The sequence below is a fragment of the Phasianus colchicus genome, chromosome 10, assembly GCF_987193195.1.
Source record: "Phasianus colchicus chromosome 10, bPhaCol1.hap1.1, whole genome shotgun sequence".
NCBI lineage: Eukaryota > Metazoa > Chordata > Aves > Galliformes > Phasianidae > Phasianus > Phasianus colchicus.
In genome coordinates this window covers 21003657-21016470 of record NC_143445.1, presented here as the reverse complement: position 1 = coordinate 21016470, position 12814 = coordinate 21003657, and the positions used below count along the sequence as shown (strand labels likewise).

General features: G+C 43.2%; 1 protein-coding gene across 8 annotated transcripts in view; it reads right to left on the bottom strand.

Moving 5' to 3' along the window:
• Positions 1–12814, bottom strand: part of LOC116243393 (uncharacterized) — a 162263-nt gene that overhangs the window by 26183 nt on the left and 123266 nt on the right. For 7 of the 8 annotated variants that reach the window (XR_016469759.1, XM_090147660.1, XM_090147658.1 and 4 more), the window contains 10 exons: positions 12333–12455; positions 11472–11618; positions 9417–9548; positions 7824–7952; positions 7345–7473; positions 6263–6397; positions 5281–5415; positions 4915–5040; positions 3143–3271; positions 867–998 (listed from right to left, as the gene is read on the bottom strand). Coding sequence is in view for 7 of the 8 variants with exons in the window: in XM_090147660.1 (XP_090003786.1) it covers positions 867–998; positions 3143–3271; positions 4915–5040; positions 5281–5415; positions 6263–6397; positions 7345–7473; positions 7824–7952; positions 9417–9548; positions 11472–11618; positions 12333–12455 (1317 nt within the window). In the remaining variant the exon portion in view is untranslated. The remainder of the gene's footprint in view (positions 1–866; positions 999–3142; positions 3272–4914; positions 5041–5280; positions 5416–6262; positions 6398–7344; positions 7474–7823; positions 7953–9416; positions 9549–11471; positions 11619–12332; positions 12456–12814) is intronic. The other variant, XM_090147655.1, reaches the window with a different exon arrangement.

Sequence of the window (12814 nt, the reverse complement as noted above, 5' to 3'; positions counted from 1 at the left end):
CTCTGGACCAACAGCAACAAGAACCCTAAGATAGGCTTTTGAGGGTTTTTGCCTTTGGGTCACCACTCCAAATTAATTGTTTTGACATTGCTGCTGTGTGACGCCAGCAGATAATTCAGCCTGCACTACTGAGATTCTGGCAGCTGGTTCTGTGCTACTGTAAGACTGTTTAATAGATAAAAATCTTCATTTTCTTTAATAGCAACAATAACAACAATAACAAAATAGCTTAACTGTGCAACTTACTGCCACAAGACGAGTGGATGCCAAATGTTTGCGTGGAATTAAAGAAGGGAATAGGGACATTAGTTGGAAGAAAATACCAAACTGTATTAAATATAGACATATTGTTTCTAAGAAACTTCCAAATGACAAATTGCTGAAGCCTGGGAAAACACATCAGAAATCCTCAATATGACTGTTTTTATCCTCTCTGGGCATCTGCTATTGGCCCCTGCTGGAGATGGATTGGTGGAGATCCTGGGTTGTTGGTAAGGCCATGGGACATTTTTGTTGCTAATTAATGGAGGACCCTAAATCTTCTTGATCCTGCATCTGTTATGTCCACACGAAACATTTCTATATGCCTAGTCTTAAAGAGCATTTATGAAGATATGCATACCTACAACTGAATAAATATAACCAATATGGAAAATCTTATACTACATTCCAAACATACATCAATCTTATTACTCACATTAAATCTTAAGATTGAAAACAGCCATTTAAGCCTGAACATAACTTGTCTGGAATCCAAATTAGTGACTGCATCGGACCCTGCTGAAACCCAGCAGGCGGCTGCGAGGAGGACAGATTCCTGCTCCTTGTTTTTCCAAATTCCCTTTGCTGACAAAAGCGAGACTCACTCTGCTCGCAGTGTTTCCCAGTGAATCCTGGCTCACAGAAGCAGGACCCGGTGACAGGATCGCAGCTCCCATCGCTGTTATTGCAGGCACAGGAGTTTTTGCAGCGCTGTCCCCAGTGGCTGCTATTGCAGGCTGCAATGCAAAGCAGTGTTTATGCTGAGAACGAGCTCCGAGCTCGGCTGAGGGATGATTTCACTTCTAAATAAGAAAACAGAAAGGATGCAGAATATGCACAAGCAGAGACTTTCGTAGGGATAAAGTATCAGCTGTTAACTGACACAGCAAAAATAGGCATAAGTGAGATTAGCTGGTTGTACAACATGTAACTTGTTAGCAACCTGCCACCTGCAGAAGTTATGAATGAGAAGGCACTTTTTCCCCCTCCTGAAAGCTGGGTGTCTTTCTGCCTTTGTCAAGGACAGAAGTGTGACTGGATGAGATTGGCTGTTGTGTGTTAGGCAGGGATTCAGACTTCAAATAATCTAATAGCTGGCTTTCTGGCCTTGAAATGACAGAAGAAAATGGGAGCCTCAGAAGTGTGCTGCCTCTGGAAATCAAGCTTCTCTCAGGTGTGTACAAAAGGCTCGAGTGCCTGGTGTTAGAACACTTGCCTTTGACTTTTGGCAAGACATAAGGATTCCTCATTTCTGTGCAGAGGGATATTTTTGTTTTAGTACAAACTGTTTATTGAATGGGAGGGAAGCAGGGACAAGCAAAACCCTAAGAGAAAAATACGTGCTGCTTTCCCCCTCTACTAAAAACGTGTGTTTTATCTCTCTATCTCCATACGAGTGCCTGAATTCTTCTGAAACTCGACAAAAACAAAATCAAAATAAACAAGAAGGATCTCCATACTTGAGAATTTACAGGGAAAGGGGGAAATGGAAGCTCAGCTTCATGGGATCATTTTCATAGTCTGGAGAGTTTCTACAGAAAATCGTAGCAGATTTTCAAACGGTTGCAAATCACCCTGAAGCAGTTTTTCTCTCCCAGCTGTGTGTTGACAGTGGCTGCTGGAAAAGAAAAACATCACTTGTTTTAAGACAAGCACAGCTAAAACTGGAAGCATGACTAAGATTTCTTTTCAAAATACGGGGAGATGAAATGTGGACACAGAGAAACCTCAGCATCTTTGTTCAGGCATCGCGCCGCTTTCATTCTGAAAATCATATAACACGATTATGACAGCGTGCCACAGCCAAAGCGCAGCATCTCCTTCCTTTCATGTAAGAGTAAGGATGAATATGTCAATTAGGACCAGAAAAAAATGGTTTTGGAGCTGAATATCTGTTTCATGCCCAGGCTGCAGTAGCTGAAGAGCTGCCTTACTGAGAGGTTTCTGCAAAACAACTTCTGTCATAGCTCTTTCCAAACAGATATAAAAGCTTTTCTTCGCCATGGTCACATAATTCTTTAGACAGCCTGAGGATTTCTGGGAAGTTATCTAAATGGCTCCATGTATTTCTAACTGGTTGAACTTAAAATTCACAAATTGGAGGAGGCTTCAGATTCTCCCAGAATTTTCTTCAGCACCAGGCCTGAGAAGCCAGATCCAAAACTTACAGCTGTCAACGCCTGCAATTAATTGCTATGAATTTCAAGTTTAGAGAAATCTTTGTGCTCCCTTGGATTTTTGCAAGAGGAATTTTAACAGATCAGGCAGAAAAGATGTAAAAGGAACAAAAGGAAAGAATCAACCAGAATGGGTTGGCATTCCAATAGTGACATCCAAAAAGGGCACATGTGGGCTCTTACACTGCCACCAATGCAGAGAGCTACGCTAAAGTCAATGGAAGGATGTGCTTCTCTTCCAGAGAACAGAGCTTCTCCCAGCATTTGTATGCACAAGTTAGGGGGCAACCTTGAGACACAAGACTGTACATGTCACTCACTTGTTGGATAAATCTCCCCTAAACAATATGAAAAATGGAGGAACTAATCTTTAAGCTGATATGTGCTGCAAATGAAAAACAGAACTGTCAGTCAAAGTGCTGACAGTGGGCAAAGGGATCCACAGTGTTGAAACAAGAGCTTATATCAATACTTGGTGCTTCATTGGCCATCTATTTCAACACTTTGAACCTAGATAATTAAGGATTATATCCACCCAGGCTGTGCAAACCCACAAATACACCATTTCAGGAGCAATAAGATTAGCAAAAGTATATTAAAAAAAATGTAATAGGCTAAGAACAAACAGAGCTGGCTCTTACAGTAGCAGAGGAGTCTCTGTGAGATATCATATGTGATGGATAGCAAGTCTGTGTTTGACTTACGGTCCTTGCAGTCGTGGCCAGTCCAGCCAGGGGGACACATGCACTCTCCAGTGATGTGGTGACACAAAGCATCACTGCTGCAGCTGCATGGCAGCAGGCAGTCTTGTCCATAGTATCCAACAGGGCAGGCTGAAAGCAGAGGAGCAAACTGCAGTTTCACCTAGGTAATAATTCAGGCAGAGATCTTTTCAAACAAGACAGCAACAGCTTGTCCCCTGAAACATGCACTAGCTGAATCCCAGGAAGCAAAATGGTGAAATGAAGGAAGCATCTGCAATTTGTGTACTGAGTGGCTAGGGCTGAATCCTGTAAGCAGAACAGTTTTGCCTTTTGGAAACTTCTGCCCATCGGTATCAGCCAGAGGAGGAATCTTCTCCAAAGCACTGAGAGATTTTGTGATCAACAAGGAGAAAACGCATGCCAGCACTGAAGCCTTGCATGAAGCACTCTATCCTGAATGTCTGTCTGTCCTGGCAGCCTCAACACACTAAGCTGAGGAAGGAGCCATGCTCCAGCAGCATAGACTGGGGGCTTGAGGGTGCTCTCATGGTCTGTGATGGGTCTACACAGACAGTGCTGATATCACTCTCTGTTCTCACACTTGAATACAGAATTAGTGCAATCAAGTTGCATTGCTGCCTATGTAACCCATGGGGCCAGCTGATCAGCACCTCTCACCAAGCAATCAGAACTACAATGCAAGTACTATGGCTATTAAGTACTGCCTTTCTAACTAAATATGGCTTTAACATCAATTTAGGATGCAGTTTAGCCTTTCTTTGGCATTTATCTGCTATCTGCCTTTGTCTGCAAAACATAGTCAAACTCAACCTAGGAAACATCTCAGGCTGCAGAGTGCTGGGTCAGTGTCCCTAATGCCACAAACACCTCATGGAACAGAAAGCAAGCAAAATCCACACTAGAAGCTGAATTTTCACCCAGGTATTATATTATCTCTGTGGACTGAAAGTGCTTTCAAGGGGAACCCTCTGAAAGAGCCAACGGAACCCTACAGTGCAGCATGCAGGAATACATCTAAAGGCAGACACAAAGGCTCTCTTCCAGCTTGCCTTGCATGTCTGTTTTTTGGTTTGGTTTTTGATCCAGTAACACCGTGAGCATGTGGGTATGTCTGAAAAATGAATTTCCACACTCAGCCAAGGAAAACCTAGACTGAGACTCAGGAGAAGAGGGCTGCATTTGTATTTCTGCTAGGCTGGATGCAGGAGGTGCTTTGAAGAGCTGCATTTCTAGCTGGTATGATTGGCATGCTGTTTTTCATACCCAGATTCACCTCTCATGCAAATAGCAGAGGGGTAACCCCTGGCCACTTGGCAATGCAACGTCCTGGAGAATTTATTCACTCCTTTATCAATTTTCCAGAGTAATGCATATCTTTTTGTTTCCTTTATTGATTCCAGGTCCTATTCTGATTGGACCAAGTGACCTTCAGAAGTATCTTCTAGCCTGAGCCATTCACCAACTCTCTGCAAGAGCTCCAAGGGCACACTGTGCACCCAGATCAGCATACAAATCACTGTTATTAACTGGAGTTGGGAGGACAGGATAGGATAACTGCACAATGTTCTCTTTCTATGAGCAATCCCTCTGAATGGATGTCATAAGTTCTCCACCAAGACTTACCCTTTACCTGCACTTCAAGTGAAGCACATTGCGTTGCAGCAGTTTTGGTGGAAAATGCCATAATCCAGCTCCTCACCCTGTCTGCCAAAGCAAAGCACTCCCTATCCTAACTCCCACATGGAACGTACCTCTTTCACACATGGCACCAGTTTTCCCAGCTGGGCAAATACAACGCCCAGTCTCCGGGTTGCAGGGTGCTCCCCCGCAGCTGCAGCTCTGCTTGCAGTCCACCCCAAAACTCCCGGGCTGGCAAGCTGTCCAGAGGAAACCCAAACAGCTGATTAATACAGCAAAGCATTTGAAAGATAACAGCATTCACCATCTATAGCAATTTTAAACAGAGCTGTGCTGGCACAGTGATCCATGTCAGCGTCAGTGTCTTATTCTAACAGCTGTACTTTTTTATCTGCAGCTTCTGCATCTGAACATAAGGTACATGGTAAGCTTTCCCACCTAGTGTGTACCTCCCAGAGAAACATGCAGTGAGTACCTACAGGAATGGCATTTTTCTCCATGGAAACCAGGCGGGCACGGACGCTTGCAGGCTCCTGTCTCATGGTCACAAAAAACGTTGGTGGAACAGTTGCACCTCAGTTTGCAACCAGCCCCATAGAAGCCGGGTGTGCATGCTGGAAAATGCAAGTAAAGGCATGGTGTGTGTGAGGAAATGGAAGAGATAAAGAAACTTAACAGGAGTCAGAACAATAATTAGCAGAACTTGACAGAAAAATCTACTATAACATGTATTTCAGAGGTATTGATAATAAAGTGGAAGCAACAATTAAACACATGCACGCACGTTGCTAAGAAGTCGTTGCTTAAATGCAACCCAGAAGCAGAATGAGAGTACTTGAGGCTATATTAGACTACTAGGATATGAAATATCATCACTCCCATTCTTCACCAAACTCCCAGAAGCAATGCCATGAATCTGATGTGTTACTGTGTGCCCAGGGAGGAATTGTGAGGGAGAATATTGCTTTACTCCAGCTCTGCCTACAGAGACACACAAACAGGAATGCAGAACACAATTGTCTCTGAACTATGCCCAAAACTGCACAGAATAAGCTGAATTCAGAGACCTGGAAAGCTAAAGGAAAACCAGTGTTACAGAAACCATTTACAAACGAGCCTCCTTGCGTAAAACACAGTTTTTGCCACTTATTTGCTGTCTGAAAAGCAAAAGAGCAAAAGTGAAAACTCCCACAATCTTCATTATTTAGAGTTGTAATAGAGTTTGGTTTCTAGATTGCTAAAAACCAGCACTGTTGCACTGCATTCCCTCTGGTGTCCCTGCAGGCTCTGTGATATCAGGCACTCACAGAGTCTGCAGTATGAAAAATCAGAGACAAAATAATTAGTGGAATATGAATTTACCATTAGCAGCAGCACAATAAAGCACGTGGGAGGAGGAAGGAGGCATGCAGAGAGGACAAAGGAATAAACAGACAGGGGGAATGTCCCTTCCTGCAGTACCTTTCTGGCACTTCTTGCCATGATATCCAGGCTTGCAGCTGCAGGTCCCGTTCTGTGCACTGCATCCCAGTGTGTGCTCCTTCATGCACTGACACTCCTGTGAGCAGCCCACACCAAAAGCCCACCTGGGACAGGCTGCAGGCAGGTTAAAGGGAATAGTTGGGTCTCTAATTAGGCGTGAGTTATCTGAAATCACACCCTTGTGCAGGACGCAGTGACTGCAGAAAGTCTCTACTTTCCTATGGCAGTGCCTATTAATGTGTGGGTGTGTAAAATGCAATTTATAGGATTCCTATATAAAGTAATACATTCAATTCCAAGCAATATGTGGCAAATGCAAGAACCAGAAATGTTTTTACACAAACTTAGTTAAGTTTTGGAATGACAAATATTTGGATACAGCCCAGAACAAAAGTTTCATGACAAAAGAAATAATCAAGCAACTATTTTCTATCTTGCATGGGTTTTCCAAACAAAAACTGTAAGTGAAAAGCAACTGGACTGCCTGTTTTATGACACTTTTGTGTTTTGATCTATTTTATTTCCATTTAACATTTGGTTGCATTCACAACTGTGCTTTTGTACAACGAGCATTCCCACTTCAGGATAAATCCTGTATGTCTCAGCTGGGAAATCCACGCAGGGAAGGAGACACAAATTTAGGGAAAGCTAATGTTTGTGCTTATGACTTTTGATTTACCATAGGGTGAACAGTGAAATTGTCAGACTTGAACTTTATCCACAGCCCTAACTTTAACATGCCCAACTCAAATCCCCCTATAGCCCTCACCTTTATGCATTAACAAACCTCAGCTCTTACAGCAAGGATTAATTGCTGCAGGAGAAGGGAAATGGAGTTTCTGGGACCTCACAGAGTGTATGAGAAGTCCTCCATCTTCTGTTCCTCTCTAATTGCAGAGCTCATGGACTATGCACATCCCCAGTGTGAGCTCTCCTGCTAACACCACCCAGCAAGCTCTATTCCAAAGCCTTGCTCATTTTGGACACATGTAGAATCTTTGTAAGTCTGCTATGCTGTGCACACATTAAATAAACAGATCTGGAAGGCTGCTGGGACTTACTGAGGTGGCAGAAGCGTCCGTACAGCCCAGGGTCACACAAGCAGGCTCCATATAGCCGATGGCAGTGGCCGCTGTTGGCACAGTTGCATGGTTTGTTGCAGTTCTTCCCAAAAAATCCCTTGGGACAACCTTTGGAGTGAATAAATGCAGCAGTGCATCAGTTGTTAAGGATTTAAATGAACACCAGGTTTGTTCTCTTTTAGAGGGTGCTACAGAAAATACCATGTTGATGGCCTCGGGCTGAGCCTCTGCACATGCCACTGGAGCAAAGCCCTTGCTTTCTCTCATCCCTTTTCTTGCATTTATTTAAACAAATATCACCCGAGGCACTCCATGGGGCTGCATTATGTCCCACAAAATGGAAACTATTCTCACGTGGCCAAGATGTACCACACGCCATATGACAGATGGGGAGAAACAAAAAGAGATGGCGAGGCCTCAGGCTCACGCTACACCTGTTGGGATGAGGGAGCTCATACCGTCTTCACAAAATGGCCCCTGGACTCCTGGTGGGCAGTGACACAGCCCTGTGATGGGGTCACAGGAGCCTCCATTCTTGCACATGCAGGTACCAGCACAACCATCACCATACGTGCCCTGGGAGCAGGCTGCAGGGAGAGCAGAAAGAGTGAATGGGCCCCAACATCCCACCCCTGTGCTCCACATGGAGCAAAATGAGAATGCAGGCATCGGAACTGGGGAAAAAATAATCCCTGTAGTCAAGCAGTCACTGAGCAATGTCATAGGCTTTCTGTATAGGGCAAAAATGTTCACCTAATGTTTATTAGATGGTTCTAAAGCAATATCTGAAGCAACCAAGTTAACTCAAGTGAAGAAACTTGTGAGGTACCCATACTATCCCCTGTGTATGCTTCACACAATTCATGAGCTCAGAACACTTGCCTAGGAAGTACCAAGCTTGAAACTACAGCAGAGTTTTATACATTTGGAAATACATGTTTTAAACACCTCCCATCCACCAATAACCATTTAAAAATGCTGTGTTTTTATTCTACATTCTCTGAAATTCCACAGCTGACCATATAAAGAAGTGGGTCCACAATACAACAGCATGGGACTCCTTATTGCTCTGATTACTTTGGTCCAAAAAAAAAAAAAAAAAAAAAAAAGGTGAAATAGAGCATTGTTCCTGTTTGCACCTTGAGCCAGTTGAGTAACTGCAGTTGCTGGAGTCATTTGACTTAACTGACATTTTATCAATGTACATTAAGAAACTTGACATTTCACATCCATTTTCATTTGGTTTCTATGGTGCTTTATTATAGAAATATAGTTCCAGATTTCTCAGCTGCTTAGCTTACCCTAAACCTATGAACTATGCCATTCTTTTTTTTCATTTTAGAAAGAAAGAAAAAAGAATGAAAGCCATCACATTTGGTTACTTCATACAGATTAGATGTCGTATTTATTCTTGTCAGTGCTTGCTTCGTTGAACTGCAGGTATGGCTTAACACAGTTCCATTAGTCTGCATTCTTTAAATGCCAAAGTTAAATTCCAAAACATTACATGCATGGATATCTAGTGTAAATATAGAGCAAAAATGTTATTATTATTTATGAAGTGAACTGAAGAATTTCCTGTCCTGAAATTTTTATAATCTTTCCAGAACCTCTACAGCACCATGAACGTCAGTAAAATCATCCTAACACAGCAGCCTGAGTAGTTGTAGGTAGAAATCATCATTTCAATTCTCTTCATTTCTATTCCTTCAGCTGCCCTTGGTGTTTACAAACCAAATCTAGATCTCTTGCAGCAAAGTGAATTGGGATGGTCCCAAAGTGAGCACTTCGTATGGGGCACTGCACTGCATGGGATGGCAGAGACCTCACTGTCTGAAGGTTTGTGTCATTTGTTGTAGCATCCACACAATTTACACCTAACGTGTCATACTGTAATAAAATGTTGATCTGGAGGTGAAAAAGCTGTGCTCCTTGAAGAGCTTTTTGGATTAAAAGTACAGCAGTATATTCCTATTTCCTACCTATCTTCAGTGTCACAGCTCCAGGACAAAGTCGCTGCCTTTCAAACGAATTCAATGCACTGTACTCACTTTCATTGCAGATAATGCCGGTCCACCCAGGTGAGCAAACACAGCCACTGTTCTCACTGTTACATCTGCCTCCATTCATACAATCCTCACAGCTCAAGCTGCAGTCATTGCCAAAAGTATTATCAAGGCAAACTGAAAGGAAAAAATGCAGAAGGCTCAGTGAGCATCAGACAAAACACTTCTAGAGGCTCTTAGCTGTCCTTCCAGATGCACAAGTACAAAAGGGAACGTGCACGACATTGACAATCAGAAAAAAAAGCCTATTCAAGTCATTAGCGTTCATGCTGCAAGCACTGCAAATATCACCAAGTCGTGCCAAAATGTACTCCCAAGTGGACATTCCCAAATTTTCCGCTTCAAATTTCAATCTGAATAAAAGGAAAACTGGGACTGCAGCTGGAATTCATGCCCTTAAATACTGTGATTCCCCATCAAAAAGCACGTCAAAGTACTTTTTAAGAGCAAATAGTTTGCCTTCAGAAAATTTGAAATTGTGCTAATGCTAAATATAATTGTATACAACAGAAAATATTTATTGGGAGACAACCTTTTCTCCTTGTGAGGCTTACCTTGTTGTTCTGTGATTTTAGTAGGTGCATTCTGTGCTGTAAAGCACAGACAAGCAATAATTTTAACAGCATAGTTTGAGTTATTCTAGGAAGACAAAGGATAATACACATTTATCACTTGTTTGTTTCCTCTTGGTTCTAGCAAGGGTAATTTCAGGCAGAAAAGCTAAGAAATACAAAAGTGCATTCGTGCCTCCCCATCCTGACCTCCTTGTCTGCCCAGCTGTGAACACACACAGGCACACACTCTTCTCTCTTTGTGGGCTCTGTTGACAAAGGAAGAGAAAAATAAGGGTTCCTCTTTGCTAAAATGCATTGGTGACAAGACGATCTTATCCATGTGGTCAGACTATTGCCTTGTAGGCTTTACAGATGCGGCTGGAGGCTTTTTGGAATGGGATTTTAGAAAACATCTGAGAGCAAGCTGGCAGATTACTTCAGCTAGCAGCAAGTCAGCAGACTGCCTGCATTTCACCAGCAATTTTCTGTGTGGGGCCAGATTTCCTTTAGGTCTCAGCACCCAACTGTTCCTCCTTCTAAAGCTGAGCAAACACCCAGGTTAGCAGAGGCATTGAGAATCCCAGTGCTCCCACTCCGAACAAGTTGAAAATGCATACTTCAGAAGAAGAATACAAATTACCACTACAAACTTCACGCTTCTACATTAGAAAGTCTTTTACTCTATAGAAAATCGTTAATTATTTGTTCCATTTAATCATTTAAAGCATTTTTTTTTTTAATACTATAGATTCCAGCATAAAAATACAGGGATATTTGAGAGGTAAAACAACTTACTGAGGCATGAGAAGTTTCTTTCTTTCCTCAGCTTTTCCTACAAACCATCACATGCTGTAAATCCTCAGCTTTAGAAAAAGAGCAGGTGCTCAGCTATGACTAAAAATCCCCATGTTTGTGTGGCTAAACATAGATAAAACATACAAAAACTTGTTAATAAATATTTGATTGAGGTTTCCATGCCTGATAATTTTGCCCATGGTTATCTCACTTATCAGTTTCCCAATTGATTATCATTGCTGTTGAGTATACCTGGATGCTATGTGATCTCGGAGGCCTAAATGGTTGTGTTGATTATAGCTGAGACCAGTTCCGATTCATTGCCCGTAGGGCACAGCCCTCAGATGAGTAATTAGAGCTAATACAAAAATCATAAGGCATATGTAACAAGCACGAGTGAGCCATCAGCACTCATCAAAAGGTGAGCGTTGAGCACTTCCATAGTGCGGTTTCCATTTCCTGGGGAGAAACTGATGCTGCGTAGAGTGCAGAGGGTGCAAAGTTTGAAGAAGCACAGGACGTGGTGTTCTCCACCCATTCCTACGGCTGTGTGCCTTCGTGGGCTCTGCTGCCTCACATCTCTATGTAGTTACCTCCCTGAGAATGTGCCCCAGCCAACACCAAAGCATCTGAACCTCCAGAGGAAAGTCATATGGGTTTTTTTAATACACAAATAAGAACGTGCACTCACCGGCTCTGTGCACCAGCGTCAGCTCCCCTCGCTGATCCTCATCCTCACGCAGGGCCCCGAGCACGTAGTGCAGGAGCTGGGGGGCACCTCTGAACTGCAGCCCCGGAGCCCCTGCGAAGCCCGACACTGCTGAGTCCCCTCCTAACACTGACACACAATGCATACAAGGTTAGGATGGCATCCCCAGACTTCCTCCGCAGCACCCGTCTTGCATTTGTTGCTTTGGTGCTCGGTGACTTCGCAGCTATGCTCTGGTACATCCTGTTGCAGCCGATTTGTTTTCTGGTTTATGGATATGAACAGTTTTTGATGCGCAAAGTAAGAGACAAGGAGAAAAAAAAAACAAAACAAAACACTTCTCTTTCTTCTGGAATTAAACCCTGGGCCTCCGACGAGACCATCCCTGTTACCGTGCCATATTTTAAATGGGAGTTTAATTTTCCCCACCTGAAGTTCATGATTGTTGATAGTGAGTGAAGTTCATTACTCTCACCCATCTGGGAGATGACAAAGACAGAGCAAGTCTGGCTGCCCATTTCCAAAAACTACAGTTGAAGTCTTACCATGATAGGAAATCAGCTGGCTTTCTTTCAGTTGGTTAAAATACCAAACTTTGCCTAAAGTTTATTGGCTGCTAAAATAGGTTATAAAATTATGTTGCTAATCTGGCTGCGTTGGCAGAAATCTGGAATCATGCCACTGACTCCATCAAAGCAGAACCTGGACACCTCAGAGATGCTGTGGATGCATCTGAGAGCTCTTAAATTGGGCTTCCAAAATCCCAGGACCTGTGAAGATCCCAGTTCTGAGTTCACAGTTGAGAAATACTGACCAGCTGTTCAGGATGCAAGAGGAACTCACCGATGCAGGAGCGCCGGTCAGAGCCCAGCCGGAACCCTTCCTTGCAGGCACATTCATACGACCCCAGGGAATTAATGCAGACGTGGTCACAGTTGCCATTCTCAAGACGACATTCATCCACGTCTAATAAACAGGCATAAAGGCTGGTTAGTGCCTCTGTTGGGAGAATGTTCTCTGTACAGGGCCAGAACTATTCTGAACATAAGGAAACCAAATTTTCTTAGTACTTTGGGGCTATTGAGGGTATTAAAACATTTCAGCCCAGCATGGAAGAGATCATTCCATCTATGTTTTTGCCTCAAGTGAAAACAGCTGCTCTAAGCTGTTAAGCTCTGTTGATCCTTTGGCTATTCTGAGGGGTCTCCTTTTGCAAAAGTAGTCTTTAAAACACATCCACATACAGCATGCACAGAGAGGGGGAAAGGTCCCTGATTCATCTCCCACAGCCCATCTGTCCTTGCTGGATGTTGGCTTATTGTATT